Source organism: Caretta caretta, chromosome 1, assembly GCF_965140235.1.
Source record: "Caretta caretta isolate rCarCar2 chromosome 1, rCarCar1.hap1, whole genome shotgun sequence".
NCBI lineage: Eukaryota > Metazoa > Chordata > Testudines > Cheloniidae > Caretta > Caretta caretta.
Window position 1 is genome coordinate 269,694,268 of NC_134206.1, and position 17,930 is coordinate 269,712,197.

General features: G+C 40.7%; 1 protein-coding gene across 8 annotated transcripts in view; it reads right to left on the minus strand.

The window, feature by feature from the left end:
• The window catches only part of CFAP54 (cilia and flagella associated protein 54), a 208,028-nt gene that overhangs the window by 120,382 nt on the left and 69,716 nt on the right, over nucleotides 1-17,930 (minus strand). For all 8 annotated transcript variants that reach the window (XM_048835513.2, XM_048835512.2, XM_048835511.2 and 5 more), the window contains 5 exons: nucleotides 13,967-14,114; nucleotides 12,538-12,693; nucleotides 10,614-10,736; nucleotides 8,915-9,061; nucleotides 3,473-3,572 (listed from right to left, as the gene is read on the minus strand). In XM_048835513.2, the coding sequence (XP_048691470.2) occupies nucleotides 3,473-3,572; nucleotides 8,915-9,061; nucleotides 10,614-10,736; nucleotides 12,538-12,693; nucleotides 13,967-14,114 (674 nt within the window). The remainder of the gene's footprint in view (nucleotides 1-3,472; nucleotides 3,573-8,914; nucleotides 9,062-10,613; nucleotides 10,737-12,537; nucleotides 12,694-13,966; nucleotides 14,115-17,930) is intronic.

A 17,930-nucleotide genomic window follows, 5' to 3' on the forward strand; every position in this document is an offset into this window, starting at 1 on the left:
TAAAGAGCTATTTAATTTGAATTTAACTTGCATACCTCAGTAAGGCCCCAATCCTACAACTTGTTCTGCATGAGAACATGCGTCCATCTCTGTGGAACAAGTGGCGGGATCAGGACCTCGCTGAGCTACATATTTAATTGGATTGCTGTGCTTTCTTTTTCCATTTGTTACAGAGATATTTTCATTGCCAACATGCAAGGAAGCATAAGAAGGTCAGATTTGTAATTAATATGGAACAATCAGTAATGACTCCAGAGTTAGAGTTTTAATCAGGATTTCCATTTCAGGTCCTATTCTCAGCCTCATCTAACCCTCACCTAAACTTGGCACACAAACAAACTTATAACCTAAACATTTTCATTTTTAATGCAGGCTGCACCATTTGTTTAATTGAACAAGCCATTACTGAATTAAAAAGGCAGTGAAATGTAAACAAGTTTGTAAAAAAGAGCAACTTTCTGGGGTGAACATTTCCTTCACCCCTGGCATTTTCAACCATTGCTACCACGGTTTGCAACGACAGAAACTTCAAAGCAGACAAGGCATCGGCGGCCACCAATGATTTCAGCCACCATGTTGACTAGTCGTGCTCAGAGCATGTATAGACAATATGGTGGACAAAATGTTGCCAGTTAGTGACACTTTATCTACAAGAACTCCCTTCTTGGCTATCGACAATGGAGCTGCAATTGTGTTAGACTTTTACAGACAACGTCACATATAAGCAGCTGCACCTGGAGTAGCAGAGGATGTGCTTGAAAGCAAGAGGCTGTTGCTGCTACAACAAAAGATGACTAGGAAGGGCACAGAAAGGAGAGAAGCTATGCTCCTACAAGACGTGAGGCGGCCTTGATGGGAGGATAATTCCCCTGAGGAGTACAGCAGGCCTGTCACAGGGAAATCAGCCAGGGCACAGAACTCCCTGCTTTTCCAGCTCGTGTTTGGACAGCAACTTGTAGCTCATCTCTACCTTCTCCTGGAGAGCAGCTGAAAGAGTGGGGAATAAAAACTTATTCTGTGTATTTCTCCCACTCAAGCCTCTAAAAGTAGGGGAAGAAGTGAAGAAGAGAGATTCTGGAAATGAACAGAGGAAGAGACTGACACTTTTACTGATCACTTAATTCACCTTTTAAAACAAAAGAATTAATAAGGACAGAAAATGATTGAGATGAAGAAACAAATCTTCAAATAAGGCTGAGATGTATTCTATTCAAGGAATGTGAAAGAATGAGCGCACAGCACCTTTAAGCAGGGTGAGTGGGTATTTACCTGGCTGGCCGAATGAAGGGAACAGTGCTTTGAGAAGAGAAGAGGAAAACTGCTGCAAAAAGGGTCAGCATGGTCGCTGATTCATCCCATGGGAATGAAGGGTTTAAAAGGGGCAGCTCTGCGTCTGAAGCCTCCCCTTTACACAGAGCATACTGAGGGACATCACAGTTCACATTCTGAGGAATCTAAGCGGCCTTGCTCAAAGCAGCATTCTTAATAGCAATTTTGGTGCTTTTGGGATCAGTGAGCTAATGCCTGGGTTCTGTAGGTGCGCTGGGAGAGGGAGAGCGGGGCTTGGAGTTGTGTGGTATACACTGTCAGGGACAAGCAGGAATATTAAACTTGCGATGGTCAACTGATCAAGGAGGCTGGGGAGCATCTGTTATCTTACAGAAAAGCTGTAAGCTTGGTTCTGCCCAGCAGCGGTGCAGCTGAGTATGGGGGCATAGGCAATTCTGGCAATTGGGCATTGGCATTCAGAAACATATGATACATGTGTGCAACCTTGGGTGGTGAGTCAACATTAACATGTTGTGATTTCATTCCAGATGTTGGAAGACTGACCCTGGAGGCGGTGGTGTGGCTCTGTGGGCACAGGATTGGGTGGGGGTGTTTAAGCACATAGGTGTATGTTCTAGTGGCCTGGGAACCAGGGGTCAGTGACAGGGCAAGCCTGCATTGGCATGGAAGGAGAAGCATTTATTGGGCCAGCTGATGCCACTGCTGTGCACCATAGCAGTCACTGACATGATGTGGCACACCTTGGAAAAACTATTTGGGAATGTGTAAAGGGGTTCAATTACTGCCCAGAACAAGAAGGGACTTGTTGTCGAACATGAATTAACAAAGGGTCTGGCAGGGAGCCATGGGGCGCCACCTGGTGGACAAGGCATGACAAATGCTAACGGGAGGGGGGGAATTCCTTGGTCATAAAAAGCTCACCAATCTGGACATCTTGGGGGGCACCAAATTATTGAGGGAGGATGGGGTTCCCCTGTAAAGCTTTGGAGCCCATTTTTTTTTTTTTGGCTGGGGCAGTGAGAGATGTCTGGGAACCCAGGTGGGCTTGAGATGGGGGGAGGCAGCCAAGCTAATTGCTGGCACCTCCTTGTGGCAGATGTCCAGTGCAGGTACTCCATAGGAAAGGTATACAGTGACTGGATGAATGGCTTGGAGAAGGACTTAAAAAGAGGGTTCGTTAAAAGGAACAAATGGGGGGCAGTTGGGAACTCTTATGATTGGTACAGCAGGGAGCCATTCCCTCCCCCTCCCCCCCCCGCACACATTTTTATAGCCCACCTTAACCCTGTTACGAGGGGGGCGGATGGTAAGGTTCAGGCAATGGATTTGCTGGAGGAACCTGGATGGAAAAGGAGGGGGAGCTGGAAGAAGTCCCCCTGGTATTACAGAATAAACATGGGGTTACCTGCACTGTAAACTTTTATCTGCCGGGAAGTACCAGACATCTAATAATACAGTTGCAGCCTGATTAAACTCATGTCAAATGTCTCCTGTCCTTCTTTCGGCATAGCTGGACAAATAATCCTTCCTTATCTGATCCAGTATAAGGAGCAGCTAAACATTTCAGTTATTATTATGAATTATGTATGTACTTGTATGGCTCTACTGTGCTAGGTCGTATACAAATGAAAAAAGACAATGACCAAAGAGTCACATGTGACTAGTAATTAGTGACTGTAGTTCACTAATAGACTCTGAAAGACTAGACTTTTAAAATTTAGTGTTTTTATGGATTGGGTCAATTATATTTACTAAAATTTACTGCTGCAGGAACTTTAAATTCAGAATGGCCGTAAGTCATTAGATTCTCAAACTAGATTGCTCTGAAAAAAAACATACAGGCAGTCTGAACAGCTTGAGGTAGAATATAGCGTAGAGCCCCAGTACAACCGATAGAGCTTTTAAGTAGTGTATTTGCTTGAATGCAGCAACCGTAGTTGTTAACGAGGAATGAGATATTGAAAGGAAGGGAAGACTTGGTGAAAACAATGCCCTATGTTACTGCCAACCTAAATGACGCAACAGAAATCATATATTTGGTTGGTTACATTGCATCCCTCATTTTCCCTCTTAAAAAGAGCCAAAGAACACACAAGCACTTATTTGGCAAAACCATTCTTGAATGCAAAACCATGAGAAACAGTAGAGAGAAGGTTAAAAAATACTTTGCTAAAACATCTACCTGGTCTTGTCAATTTGAGGAGGTTTGATTCCAGAGCTGCTAGGTTCTCAGCTGCTTTTTCAACTGCAGCTGCTTGTGACTTCTTTTTACTGTAAGGACTCTAAGAATATCAAGTTATAAATTATTAATACTTAGAATTTATGTAGCTGTAGACAGCAGGTCAATGGCAGAGCCAGGAATAAACCCCAAGTCTCTTAATTCCCTGTTTGGTGTCCTAATGTTTGTTGTTTATGTTTTTAATGTAATTTTTTCCAGTGACAACTTCAGATATGAAATAAATTTTATGTAAATTGTGATTTACAGATATCGACTTTCTGTATATTGAATTATTTGGGTATAATGAAACTAAACCAAAAGAGAAAGTTAAAATGACTTAGGATCTTGCCAGAACTGTAATTTTTTAAAACATATTTAGGGGGAAATATACTTAAAAATACTTGTGGTTTCCTGTCCCTTGCAAACCCTGAAAAGTCCAGGATGCTGATAACACGGCAGCTTGCACTATCTAAGCATGCTGCAGAAAAAAATTCTGTAACAAAATATTACTGACCTGATGAAAGGGAGCTCTCTCATGGGCCTCTAATTTTCCTCATCTGCAGGGGACACACATCCTGCACCAATTACTACTGTCCAAAGGCTAACATGTGAGTCATTTGCATGGGGAGATAACTTGTTTGTATTTGTTTGGCAACTTGGGTAAACAAGAGAGAATCTTCTGCCCATCTGTCAGTTCTGCTGGTGGTGGCAGGCTGCTTACAATGTGTCAGTTGCAGCATCGAGGTTGTTCCCTATAGTTTGTCAAGATGGGCTTTTGTCACTTCTGAGAAGTGTTTTTATAAGGCTGAGGGAGTGACCTTTGGAACCAACTGTGCCCGGTTTCTCTCACTAGCTAACAGATCCACTTCAGAGCTCAGTTAGAAAGTAGTTGCTTTGAGTTGTATATTTCTTTCCTAACTGAATGTCATTCAGACATCTCGGGAGTCACTTATTTCCTTTATTAAGGCACTAAAGCAGCTAATTGACATGTTCTGTGATTCTCACAGTGTCATGGCCAGAAGCTTGATTGACTTATTTCATTTGGGTGGGATAAGCTAACTGCTCCACTCCCAGTAAGGGAGTGTAGCGGGGTGGTCACCCACTCCTGCCTAGAGGGGCTTAAAACAGCCCAGGAGAGGACTGTGGCTGGGGGCAAGTAGCTCCCAGGCTGACTGGGGAAGTAGGCACAGCTGGGGCCACACCCCAAACAGACCACAGCTGGCCCTTATAAAAGGGCTGTGAGCCAGCTGCTCAGACAGTCTTCTCTAGCTATGGAGAGAGTACCAGAGTAGATGTAGGGCTGGGGAAGGCCAGAGGAGCTGGGAGGTTCCAGGCTGGAAGCCTGGCAGATAGCCTAAAACAGAGTACTGGGGTTGGAACAGGGCAGCCCAAGGGTAGGCGGAGGCAGCAGGTCCAAACCCCCCCCCCCCCCTTGCCTGTGATGAGTGGCTTGTACCCTGCAGTCCGCCCCAGTGAATGGGGGCTAGGTGGTGACTGGCAATAGCCATCTACTGAGGTGAGGTAGGGATGGGGGGACTCCCTGGGGGGGGGGGAGGAATAGCTCAGTGGTTTGAGCACTGGCCTACTAAACCCAGGGTTGTGAGTTCAATCCTTGAGGGGGCCAATTGGGGATTGGTCCTGCTTTGAGCAGGGGGTTGGATTAGATGACCTCCTGAGGTCCCTTCTAACCCTGATATTTGATGACCCAGAGACTGTGGGGGTACTGCCAAGGGGCAGGACCCAAGGGAAAGGGGCACTGGGGTCAAAGAGGGACATGGGGGGGCCAGCAACAGGCAAGACACCAGCTGACAGGCTAATTCCCTGGATGACCTGCAGGAGACTGCCAGGTGAGTCTCATATAGCTACAGGGAGAAATCTAATTATTAGTCAGATTATATCTCCCACGAAATGCCTTCCACTCCTCACTTGGTGAGGGGAGGCAGAGTATTAGGGAGGTCTGTGTTTGCAGAGCACTGTGGAAGCTGTAGTCCTGCTAAGGAGCCCAGGGAGAAGAATGGACACCTAAGGCATTCACAAAGCACCCCAACAGCATATTTGAATAGAAATACTTCAGATTTTGGAGAAAATATTTTCATTTTTGAACAAATCAAAAACTTTTAGGATTTTGGACATTTGATTTTTTTGACAAAACTTAAGCTTTCTTCAGAAAGCTGACACATTTTGTATGCTTTGGCGGGGGTGGGGGAACTGCTGGGAGAAAGCAGCCAGAAACTGTCAGCAATAGCAGAGGTTAAAAAAAAGCTGAATCAGGGACCCGGTGACTCTGATGTCATCCTTCTCCAAATCGTTTGTACAACATTCTTCCCCCTGTGCTGACTGGCTGTTTGCTCCTACTTCCTCCAACCTCTCCTTCAGGCTCTTCATTTCAGCTTGACTTCACCTGCTCTCCATAACACTCATCCTTCCCCCTCCTTTTAGTGTTCCATCTACTTTCCTTATCTCTCTTTTCAGTTGATTCCCTTCTCTTCCCCCCCCCCCCCAAAATTAAACAGGCAGAAAAATAAGAGAAACAAAGTTGTGGAACTAACAAGACAGTTACCTGTATATTGTATCTATTCCCTCCAACCTTTTGCTATCTTCTCTATTTAGGTTGTAAGCTCTTCAGAGCTAGGACTGTTTGTACTGTGCCAAGCATAACAGGGTCCTGATCTTTGCTAGGAGCCCCAGGCTCTACTGCAATACTACTACTAACAGGATGTAGCTACAAATGAGGGAATATCCCTCAAATAAGAAGCACCAATTGCAGAGGCTAATTTGGGCTGACCTGACCGTTTATGGTATCAACTGCTGTTATGCTCAGTAGGGGTTTTTTCAGTGGGCAATAAGTATAAAAATCAAAAAGCCCTCTCTCCTTAGCTCTTAAATATCACAGTCCAAGGGTAGAGAGTTGTAGTCCACAGATTTGAGTCAGCACTTTTCATACCATTAGTGACTGACCTGGAGATGCTCTGTCATAATTTGAGTACTCTGTGTTGACATGCTTATTTGGTGGGGGGAGGTTTATAGGACTATAATGACTTAATACAACATGAGGCCGTCAGGACGGGAAAGAATGGCTCCGGACAGGCCACCTTTCCACAAACAGTTGAGGGCTGTTAAAGGACAATGCCAGGACTATTAACTTGGAAGATTGGTTTGTATCAGGACAAAACAAGCCTTCAGACACAAGAGATCAAAAGACTTCTGGCAGATTTTAAAAGGAATGCTCTTTAACAGGGGGCAGCTGTGTGGGGGGAACCAGGCAGAGACAAAAGCACCCACTGGAGTGTCTGAAGATGCTAGGTTTCAGAGTAGCAGCCATGTTAGTTTGTATCGGCAAAAAGAACAGGAGTACTTGTGGTACCTTAAAGACTAACAAATTTATTAGAGCATAAGCTTTTGTGGGCTACAGCCCAATTCATCAGATGCATAGAATGGAACATATAGTAAGAAGATAGAGATGTCTGTCTATATCTTATATGCAGAGAAGGTGGAAGTTGCCGTACAAACTGTAAGAGGCTAATTAGTTAAGATGAGCTATTATCAGCAGGAGAAATAATGAAGCAAATACTCTCCAGCAACCACACAACAAAAACACTAACCCAGGAACCCATCCTTGCAACAAAGCCCAATGCCAACTCTGTCCACATATGTATTCAAGTGACATCATCATAGGACCTAATCACATTAGCCACGCCATCAAGGGCTTGTTCACCTGCACATCTACCAATGTGATATATGGCATCATGTGCCAGCAATGCCCCTCTGCCATGTACATTGGCCAAACTGGACAGTCTCTATGCAGAAGAATAAATGGACACAAATCTGACATCAGGAATCATAACAGTCAAAAACCGGTAAGAGAACACTTCAACCTCTCTGGCCACTCAGTAAAAGATTTAAGGGTGGCAATTTTGCAACAGAAAAGCTTCAAAAACAGACTCCAGCGAGAAACTGCTGAGCTTGAATTAATATACAAACTACATACCATTAACTTGGGTTTGAATAGAGACTGGGAGTGGCTGGGTCATTACACACTGAATCTCTTTCCCCATGTTAAGTATCCTCACACCACCTTGTCAACTGTCTAAATGGGCCATCTTGATTATCACTAAAGTGTTTTTTTAATCCTGCTGATAATAGCTCATCTTAATTAATTAGCCTCTTACAGTTTGTATGGCAACTTCCACCTTCTCTGTATATAAGACATACATAGAGATATATCTATATCTCCTTACTATATGTCCATTCTATGCATCTGATGAAGTGGGCTGTAGCCCATGAAAGCTTATGCTCCAATAAATTTGTTAGTCTCTAAGGTACCACAAGTATTCCTGTTCTTTTTGAAGATGCTAGACCTTCCTACACTACTATCAGAGGTAGTAAGCCTGCAGGTAAGAAAGAAGTCTGTAGACTGTTTTAAAATCTTTTTTTCTAAATCCTTTGTTCCTCCTGATAAATAGTACTTTAGATTAAAAAAATCTGTCTGGTCACTGTACATCCCTGCTCTCAGACTCCTGAAGGGAAGCAAAACAAGTACCTGAACTCGGTCAGTCCCATAGGGTAAGCACAATTGATACACCAGTTACTGTCACCAAGGGCCCAGTGGGAAAGTGGAATTGCAGAATTCCCCACCCTGGAACAGACGAAGGCGCAAGGCCCAACACTTGAGGAGGTGCTCTCAGAGAGACCAAAAATGAGACATAGGTGCAGCTAGCCATGTAACTTTGACACTATCTTTTTCCTTCCTGAGAAGGACTTTAAATCATCACCTTCAAGAGTGAGAGACAAAGGGAGGAACAATGGTATATTTTATGTCTCTTTGAGGAAAGCTGACAGGAGCCCACACCTCCAGAGGACCATCAACATGACTGATGATTGCAAGGTTCACTCGAGCCTGTGAAGTACTCTGACTGCATGATAACCTCAAGGGAGGGCATATCCAGAGCTAATCCCTGTGTTATTCTCTTGCAGCCCCAGGCAGAAATGCACTCAAGTCTGAGAGGGATGAAGTGGTTTGTGGAGAAGGAAGGTGCCATCAACAGCACCTCTGAAGATGTGCAGCAGCAGCAATGAGAAAGTTAAGTTTTTCTCCAGTTCAGTAAACTTGGGATACTATTTTTTTCAGCGTTTCTTTAGCTCAGCAGTTTCACCAGTTATTTATTTCTTCATCAATAGTCTTTCTGAAGACAAGGTATGAAGTGCAGTATTCAACTATGAAAATTGTTTGATTAAAATTAATTTCAACTTTCCATGGATGTAAGTGATCTTCTATGTGATCTCTGATATATTAAAGAATGTATGTCTTTAAATTTCTTACACTCTCCTATCAGCAATGTTTTGATGAGGTGCTAGTATGCAACATCCTACTTATAGAAAAGAAAGGGAAAATGAAAAAAAGATTACCTCATCTTCTGTTTCTGTGTCAATTTGCATTTCTTCAATACTACTGAATTTAGACTGTCCGTGGGATGTTTGTGAGGAATCCAACAATTTTTTCCCATAGTTAATAATAATTAATGCTAGTTCATATTCTTTCCATGAACGCAGTACCTGTTAAACATGTATTAATTTTTTTCTTTTCACATAATAGGTAACATTTACATTTTTCCTTCGTTGTTTAACTGGGAAATATATGACTATTAGAGATATTAGCCAATGACTAAAACTCCACATTTAATAATGTACAGTGCAATAACATCAGTTTATTGATGAGGAATTGTAAACTTGAAGAATTTAGATTAGAATTTTCAAATCTTCCTGTCCAAGTGTCTAAATCTGTAGTTATGAATCTCAGTTTATACACCCTCTTTTGCATGTAGATTTTTTTTTTCAAAGCTGTAGTAGGCACATTGCTGCTTTGAAAATCTGATTTGATATGTACACACTAACCCTTTTGTTCCATTACCAGGTGTTGTCTCTGGGGAATGCAGAGAATCTCTTCTTCACAAGTACCTAACAACTTTGGTATGCCCTGAATTGGTCTAACTTTTCAGCCACCTCCTCTGGCTAGGTGCTTTCCCGCCTACTTTAAAAATACTCTATTGTGCTCTTGACCAGGCCCATAATTCAAAATACTAGGTGCATCACCCATCCACCCCAAATGTTCCACAGCCTTACAGGCACTTTGAATCAAATGTTGACAAATCATTGTATGCCTATGTTCCACTTCAAGATTTAATTAGGCTCCTCTGTCCCTACTAAGGCATATAAAATGCATTAAAAATTCCAGCCTTAGTTCCAGGTTCTATTTACTAAACCAACACTTTCAAACTAGGGTAACGAGTTTCGGAGCCTAACTTTAATGTAGGAATCTAAATAAAGTAAGTGGCCTAATATTCAAATGTACTGAGAAGCTGCAGCTCCACTGAAGTAAATAAAGAACTTCAGGGGCATAGCAACTCCAAAAATCAGGCCACTGATTTATGTTCCTGAATATGGACATAGGTGAATGACCAGAGGCTCTTACATTTGTAAATTTTGGGCTATTCTTTATTAGAAAATAAGGCGAGTTAGGCTTGATGTCAGAAATGACTTATTCACCCAGGGGGATAGTTGTATGTAAAACTGTTTACCTTCCATCATAGTGGGACCAGCAGGTAGACTAGTGGTAATTTCCACACTAAGATTTGTTACTGGTAAGGCACTAAAAGTCATCTGTTAGACCAGATAGGGATATTTCACTCTATAAAAATAAGCACTCCATTTTATGACCTATTATACCACAACTAAGATTTTTCATTTCTAACATACAGTCCAATAAAGAATAAAATGTAAAGTTTGTGAAATCTAGGTATCACAAAGTTCAAATAAAAATGAGGTCACTGATTTCATCCAGTAAGTAACAAATAAATCTATGCCCTGAACAAACTACTTTATAAAGTTTCTGATTTTTAAAACTTCAACAATAACAGTATTACTAAAATGTGCTGATTCAAAATATGCCTGTAAATAGTTTTTATACCACTATTTCTCACTTTAGGCTTTTATTCAAGCGTGCCAAACTTTTCTTAAGGTCAGATCAGTAAGATGAAGGTTTGTCTAATTTTTTCATGTTATCTACTGAGCCTTAAGTCTATAGTCCTAAACACACTAAAGAAAATACCTGTGCTGCATAAAAGGAGGAGCAAGCTATCATATGCTGAATACTTTCATAACAACCAGTCTGTTTCCTCTGTAAGGTAGAACTTGGGACTTCTTGCAGGACTGTTAGACATTTGATGAGGATCTGAAAGTACAAGGATTACAATATGAAGCACTAAATCTGAAGAGATTTTCCAGGGTCAGTGCCCAGCAATGTATCATCTTGTTCTACTTGACTGTAATCCTTAAAAATAGTTTACTGAATACACAGGGTAAGATCCTAGCCCCATTGAAATCAGTAGTAAATGTGACCAAACTTTCACTCACTCTGCCTATGGTAATAGATATAAAAGTGATAGGTATTTTTGCTGTTTTAATTAGTCAGAAATAAAATAATTTATGATTATAGTATGAGATAACATACTCAGATGGCTCTGTTGCAAATTGTTTTGAGCTGGTCAGAAATTTAAATGAAAAGCAAATTCACAATTTTTTGTTTTGCAGTCAGTTCTAAACATAAGAGATGGATTTCTCCCCCCCCACACACACCTTGTTTAACAGATATGAAAAGTGCATATTACCAAATTACTGTCCATTAGAATAAGGATCTGAACACGGAAGCTATGTTTCAATAGACTGGTTGTGCATTTTGTATGATATCACAGCCAATAACTACCCAACTGAGAGATTATCATTAGACAGATACAGTGTGTGAACAGAATCCCTCTGCCTTTTCCCAGTTGCTCTCATCCCATCTCTAGTTTTAACACAGTAATTATTGCTAGCTGTTTTAAGTTATTTAGCTCAGTCTAACTATAAACTGGAATCTATTTTTGTTTTTATTTCTTGATCATGAGTTAGTCTTTGGATGCTGCCAACAATATGTTTAACTGAATCCTTGATGAAACTAAATAGCATTTATGCCAAACACAGAAATGGAGGGAAGGGGGCTCAAGTAGTCCTTCAGTTTTCATTTGGAAGATGCTTGCTTTTGGAAAGGAGCTCTGTTTTTAAAAGAGAACATCTCTCCATTGAAAACAGAAAGTGAATTATCAAGACACCTGTTAGGGGGCTTATTCCTTCACCCACTTTGTTCATGCGAGAAGGACCAGGGAAGTGAGAGCAACAATACCCAAAGTCCAAAGGTGCAAACAATTTGATGTTTATTGGGGTGAACTTCCAGCAAGAATGATTCCAGTTTCCTTCCTTAGTGTCCCCCTTCCCAGCTCTGACACCACACAGCCTTACACCTGTGTCCCTGTTCCCATTCCTGCCCTTAGCCAAACATGATTCCAATTTCCCCACCCCCATTCCCTGTTCCCATTTCCCCCACACACACACACGCACCCACTTCCTGATTGCAGACTATATAGTAAAACTTGAGTTCTGCTTAGCTATACCTTAACCAATCATTTTCCTGAAATTTAACTAACCAATCTTAACATATTGTAACATGATTATGTAACCAATTATATCCCACCACCTTAATTAGTTTACACCCAGCAAAATTAATTATACAGCAGACATGAACAATCACAAAACCAGACAGAGATTATACAGACAAACAATAGGTGCTATTGGTGCTATTAGTCGAGACACTACTGCTTGTAAATGGAATATAGTTAGAGGTTATGGCCCAGATTCTGCCATGGTTTAAATCCACCACAGTACCCCATGAATTCAAGGGAATTACTCTGAATTTACACTAGCATATCTGAGAAAAGAATCTAGATTCATGGATTTTAAGCTATACAGTACCGGACATGCATAGAATAAATACTTTGTTTGTTGTGAAGTTATCAAAAGCATTAAAAATTTTGCTCTCAATAAACTCCTAAGAACACAGAGCCTACAAGTTTGGTTCACCTTCTGTCTACTTCATTATATATTAAATTTTAAATTCAGAAGATTTGTATGCAAGCTGCCTCTCTTTTAAATGATCTTACCTGAACTACTGGCACTGAAGCAATCTTGTGATAGATAATCGGAGCAAGGAGACCATAACATTGAACAACAGATTGCAGGGCATAATTTGCATCATTTAACCAATTACTGAGTTCAATCGCCACTACCATTCTCTCACATTCAGCTAGTCTAGCAACCTGTAAATGAACAAACATTTTTATTCAGATGTAAATTCTGTTTAAATTACTTATCTCAGAGGGTAGAAGAATAAAGATATTTTGTATCTTAAGCAGCAGTATAATTGCTAGGATGTGTGAATTTGGAATAAGCTTTGCAGTGATCCCTGCTAGAAATATATAAGAGAAAGCAGTATTGTCAATGACTCCAAAGGAAGACTGTGATTGTGAACTAATTGTGACAGGTTTCAGAGTAACAGCCGTGTTAGTCTGTATTCGCAAAAAGAAAAGGAGTACTTGTGGCTAATTGTGATGTTTGACTATAAGCTTTCAAAGCCTTGGACTCAATCTCAGTTCCTTTTTTACTGAGCAAGGAAAGAGGCTGTGGCACAAAACATTTTTTTTAGCAAAGTAGAAATTTCACATGCTAACCTCTCTCATTTAATTGATGGGAAGGTATCAACTCCCTTCTTAACCTGACATTTTAGGTCCCAATTCTGCAGCTCTTGCTCATGTGTGCAGGCCCAGTGAAGTCATTGATATGCCTCACATGAGTAGGGGCTACAGCATTGGATCCTTAGACAAAAGAAGTGCAATGGGACCTGGAATAGAAATGGAGTGAAAGTTGAGTTGATATAACTTTGCATTGTTATCTTCAAGAAATACGATATCACTCTTTTTGGGAGTAAGAGAGGCAAGAAAGAACTCAGGCTAGTATGTCAAAGATATCCTATTATAAGTTTAACAGTAAAAAACAAAACAAAACAGGTCAAGTCACAAAAACATTTATAAAGAAAAAATTCTAGCAACATTGAAGTAGCACAACATTAACAATGATTTTTTCCTCTTTTTTTAGGACTTGATCCAGACCCCACTGCAGCCAATGGAAGTCCGTCCATTGGTTTCAGTGTGCTTTTCCCCTTAATGAGGGAATAATTGATCTGGAAACAGCCCTTTTACCAAAGATACAAAAATGTCAGCACGTGTTAACAGACCTTAAAAACACACAAAGAAAAGGAATACTTGTGGCACCTTAGAGACTAACAAATTTATTTAGTCTCTCAGGTGCCACAAGTACTCCTTTTCTTTTTGCGAATACAGACTAACACAGCTGCTACTCTGAAACCTTAAAAACACAGAAGATTGTATCTTGATGGATACCATGCTAATGAAGAATGTGAGACACTGCAGTTACAGTTAATACATTGTAAAATATACCAGTGAATTTTGAGATGCAACTGGTCAAATCAAAAAGATAAACTCAACCCCAGGATTAGTTTTAAGCCAAACATACTTGTCCATTGTACAGTATCTCTTTCGAACAAATGGAATCACAGAAGAGTGCTCCTTCCTTAACATTAATCTCATTAATAATAAAAATGCTCCTAAGAAAGAGGTGCAAGAGGATTGGAGAAGTCTGAGATACAGCATCAAGACATAATCTACAAAATACAAAAAAGGAAAAATAATCTTAAAAGTATATAATTACAATATAGACATTCCACATATAAACTGCATAATTTGTGAAAATACAAATTCCAATTATAACATAAATCAAAAGGATTAATACAGCTGCTGCTGATGCAAATGAGATTAATTTCACTTAACTCTGCCCAGTGATGTCAGCATTGGACTAGAGGAGAAAAGTCTCCTGCTTTGGCCTACGCAGGGCAGCTAGTACCCCAGAGTGGCTTTTTTCATTGTTCTTCCTTTTAACATAGTCATGCTATTGTATCATCATCTTTTGACAATTTGGAAGTTACTTCAAGGATATAACAGGCTATTTACTTTTTAATCAGTTTCTTCCTCTATGGCTGTCTTTTATTATTATTATTTTGTGTTGTGGTAGCACCTAAAACAGGGGTTAGCAAACTTTTTGGTCCGAGGGCTATGTCTGGGTATGGAATTGTATGGCAGGCCATGAATACTCACAAAACTGGGGTTGGGTGTAGGAAGGGGTGAGGGCTCTGGGGTGGAGCCAGAAAAGAGGAGTTCAGGGTGCGGGAGGAGGCTCCGGGCTGGGGAAGGGGGTTGGAGTGAGGGCTCGGGCTGAGGTAGGGCTGGGGATTTAGGGTGTAAGAGGGTGCTCCAAACTGGAGAGCAGGAGTGGGGCAAGCCAGCTGGATTAAATCGGCTGGCAGGCTGGATGTGGCCCATGGGCCTTAGTCTGCCCACCCCTGGCCTAAAAGCTCTATTCAGGGATCAGGGCCCCCACTGTGCCAACCATTGTACATACATGCACACTGAAAGCACTATTCCTATACCAAAGAGTTAATTAAGTATTCATAATATTTTCCTTTTTCTGGTTGATGTTTTGGGGCAAAATTCTCAGTGCAGTATTTTTGTGCTTTTTCCAGAGGATTTCTTCTTTTTTAAATCCTTAGCCTGATAGCTTCTAACCTGCATTTTTATGCTATAAAGAGTAAATTATTTGCTTCCCTTCACTGATTATGTCTCCTATAACAGTGGTTGTCAACCAGGGGTACCCCTAAGGGGATGCACGAGTCTTCCAGGGGGTACATAAACTCATCTGGATAGTTGCCAAGTTTTACAACTGGCTACCTAAAAAGCCCTAGCAAAGTCAACACAAACTAAAATTTCACACAGACAATGACTTGTTTATGCTGCTCTATATCATATACAGTACAATATTTATAGTCCAATCGATTTATTTTATCATTATATGGTAAAGATGAAAACGTAAGCACTTTTTCAGTAACAGTGTGCTGTAACACTTCTGTATTTTTATGTCTGATTTTGCAAGCAAGCAGTTTTTAAGTAAGGTGAAACTTGGGGGTATGCAAGACAAATCAGACTCCTGAAAGGGGTACAGTAGTCTGGAAAGGTTTAGAACTATTGTCCTATAAGAAAGCTGAAAATAAAGGAACGAAGGGTCTGTAGACTTGTTCACATAGCTGACTTTACCAGACATCAACAGAGATTAATGGTGCAAGGCTTGAGTGTTTTTCTCTCCTTTAAACCCCTTCTGCAGTCTTCACTAGCCATTACTGCTTTTAATGTAGTCAAATTAGCCAATCAGAGATCTATGGCTAAGCAAATTGAAACAGGCTGACTAAGATTTAAGGGACTGACCCTATACTCATTTAAATCAATGAGTGAATTTCTATTAATTTAAATGGGAGTTGGATCTGGAACTGAGGGAGAAGCAAATCTCTAGAAAGCATTTGAGCAGGTATTCAAAACCTACACTTTACAACTGATTCATATAACTCAAAGTTGGATATAGTTTCATCAAAGTTAAATTTGGAACAAAAAAACATTACATGTTTAGGAAAAAATAAGAAAGATTTGGAAAAAAGATAATGAAAAACCAGTGCAAAATGGGAGTACTATGGGCCTGTTCAGGTCCCAAAATTTCTAACAAGGATTTAAATTAAATAATGCTTTGTACTTCACAAAAATAAGCTTACAAAAGACTTTATAATGTGTATTTATATGAGACTATTAGATACTCTGGAATCTTTGGAAAGGAAGGAGTCTTGCCAAGTCTGACCCCCAATTATTTTTTCAAATAATATTTTGTATACTTTCCTAATTTCCCTAATTTATAGCATTGTCTCCTTTATAGGAATCAACTACAATGACTCTGGTCTTGCTGTGGAATGGGAATGTATTATGATTACAATATGAAGAAGTAAGAGCAATATATGTTTTTAGAAAAAGAGTTATTTTTCTTAATATCCTCTGTGCTCTGAATTCTTTACATTAGGCTTTTAATGTCCTGGGTTGTTTCTGGCAAAACTGAAGCTTATGAATATTTTATTTATATTTTATTTCAATAGTGATGCCAAAGTTTTCTAATTTACACAATAATCCCTAAAAGAAGATGAGGATGTATACTAGATGTTTTGGATAAATGTTTGTTAATCTATCAGCAGTCGACATACATTTAATTGTATATTGATTTTTTTTTTTGTATATTACTTTATACATCAAAACGCAATGTGTCTTTTCCTCTTATCTTTTCATTACAGGTTTGCTTGCTTTTGTGACTGTACCTATGGCGTTTTAATGGACAGTTGAATTAAAACTTTTGTAATTATGAAAACCTTATAATACTTATTTCCATGTTTTCCTTTATCACAGTTATATAGTTGGAATTTTATTTAGTTATAGGTAGCATAATTTTTAAAGGATTACTCCTAAAATATTTTAGTATATTAAAAATATACTGGCAGATTTTTTAATTAAAAACAATTTGCAAATATCCACAGATTTTGAGTGCCCCACTTGACACCAGAGACCTGGCTTTCAGCATTTCTTGAGCCCCTGTTGCTCCCATTCATTTCAATTGGAATTGTAGGTGCTCATTCCTAAGCCTACAATTTTGTCATAGAGGTCACAGAAGTCACCGACTCCGAATTTCCAAAGACCTCCATGACTTCAGCCCTGACAGCTGGGAGCTGCAGGGTCCTGCTGCCTCCTGCAGCAGCAGGGAGCTGTGAGGTAATCCCGCCACGTGAGGCAGCAGACCCCCAAACTCCAAGCCTCTGTGGACAGTGGGGGTACCCCACAGCTCCCCAGCCACCGTAGGCAGGGGGATCCCCGCAGCTCCCCACTGTGGCAGCAGCAGGGGGATCCCCAAAGCTTCCTGCCACGATGGTGGGGTAGAGGGACCCCCGCAGCTCCCTGCTGCGCAGTGAGGGTGGGGGACCTCCATAGCCCCGGGCCACCGTGAGGAGCAGGGGGACCCCCACAGCTCTCCACAATGGCGGCAGCAGGGGGATCCCAGCAGCTCCCCACTGCCAGGGAGAGGGCAGGTGGACCTTGCAGCTCTGAGCCCCCACAGATGGTGGAGGCCCCGGATCTCCCAGCCACCCCTGCAGCTGCCCAGCTCCTTCCCATTTTATCATGGATATTTTTAGTAAAAAAGTCAGGGGGCTTCCATGAATTTTTCTTTATTGCCCGTGACCTGTCTGTGACTTTTACGAAAAATATCCATGACAAAATTTTAGCCTTACTTATACCATCTGGAAGTCTAGATCCAGGCGCCTTGTGCTTGGCATCAGAAAATGAGGCTAACAAAATTAATGAACAATTCCTAAAAATTTAACCTGTCTAGACTGAGAAAACACTGTTACAAAGGAAAAGTATGCAAATACTAGAGATACCATTTATAATGAAAACTCTGTGCTAATTTCATGACACTATATATTTTTGTATGACAAAGTTAACAATTGTGATTTATTTTTAGAGCATTTTTCATGCTAGGAGTATCAGCACAATTTCACAGCTTG